We start from the raw sequence: 1334 nt of genomic DNA, 5'->3' as shown, positions 1-1334 counted from the left end.
AACACACCAAAACACAAAAAACAGGCCATTTGAATGTTCAGGTTTTCAGCAGGGAAGTCCATAAATCAGGGAAGGAGGTTTCAGAAGGCGATCCAATCCATGAAGCCGTCAGACTGAAGCAGACATTTCCTTTCAAACCCAAATGGAGACACATCCATCTTTACGCTCATCTCTCCATCTGTCCTGACCTGGGAGGCTTGTTTTTTTGTTTCCACTGTGTCTCCAGGACACACGACCAAAAGTGAATGAGTCTTTTCTGTTACAGGTCTTTGTCAGACATTGTAGTCTGGCGCTTTGCCCAGCGGTTGCCTCAGTCTGATCTGCAGGGTCATGAAGGCTCCCACAGCCACATGGAAGAGGATCTGCCAAATGTTCCTCAGCTCATACAGATACATGTTGGACAGGCAGATGAGTGCAAACGCCAAGAAGGACTTGCTGTTCCTCCAGACGGAGAAGTAGGCAAACAGGTAGCACTGAAAGATATGGGATTAAATCACATTAATGCTGAACCAAAAACATATTGGCCACTAATGCCTTAAAACAGAAACTCTATTTGATGACTCTATTTCGCCTGTATATCGACTAAATTGTGCTCTTCCATTTAGTGTTGGGAGCTGCACAAAAGGAGCTGATGAAAATGTTTTATAGAGGAGATATTGGCCTGAGAGGCACTGAGCTTCAACGAATGTTTGTCTAACTGACAAGCTGCTGAGCCGTAAAGTGCAGGGCTGTTAGTCAGCCGGTGATGGGCCTGCTCTTACCGCAGACTATCACTTACCTGATACAGACAGGCCGCTGTGCCGAGGAAGAAGGCAATCACATAATTAAAGTCCTCGTCATCATTCTGCACAGGGAGAAAACGCACCAGGTTTACTGTCACTCATATTGTCTGTCGGTGAAATTAAATCATCATCATGCAGCATTTTGGAGTTCTGTTCACCTTAAATCTGTTTTTAGATTAATGGGACATAATGGCAACCATGAAAAAAGGGCTTATCCTTTGTAACAGAGTAAAGGAGGTCATTAGACAACATATTATAACCTTATTTCCCAGATATTTGCTTTACAAAGCTGAAAAATAAAGCCTTCCAATAAACCCAATAGTTTATAGCAGTCAGGAAAGGGGTGAGAAGAAAATATGAGAGAAACAAGAAGATCTGGAAGAGGATAAAAAGGGAGGCAAACAGTAACATTGAAAGGGCAACTTCTGATAAATAATTTCTGTTTTTTTTATTTTTTATTTCTTATTTGTCTTAAAGGAGAAGTTCGGTTTTTAACACTTTAAGCCCATTTTCTGTAGTGTCCAGGATGAAATCGAATGATCGACACCAAAA

At 41.8% G+C, this 1334-nt stretch overlaps 1 protein-coding gene across 1 annotated transcript in view; it reads right to left on the bottom strand.

Annotated features, from left to right (window-relative positions):
* The window catches only part of sec22a (SEC22 homolog A, vesicle trafficking protein), a 15750-nt gene continuing 14416 nt past the window's right edge, over window positions 1-1334 (bottom strand). Inside the window, exons 6-7 of the mRNA XM_015400592.1 lie at window positions 779-844; window positions 1-473 (exon numbers count right to left, since the gene is read on the bottom strand). Of these exons, the coding sequence (XP_015256078.1) occupies window positions 273-473; window positions 779-844 (267 nt within the window). The 3' untranslated portion in view covers window positions 1-272. The remainder of the gene's footprint in view (window positions 474-778; window positions 845-1334) is intronic.

This window comes from Cyprinodon variegatus, unplaced genomic scaffold (assembly GCF_000732505.1).
Source record: "Cyprinodon variegatus isolate N-32 unplaced genomic scaffold, C_variegatus-1.0 Scaffold1122, whole genome shotgun sequence".
NCBI lineage: Eukaryota > Metazoa > Chordata > Actinopteri > Cyprinodontiformes > Cyprinodontidae > Cyprinodon > Cyprinodon variegatus.
The sequence above is the reverse complement of the archived record's forward strand: the minus strand, read 5'-3'. Positions and strand labels throughout refer to the sequence as shown.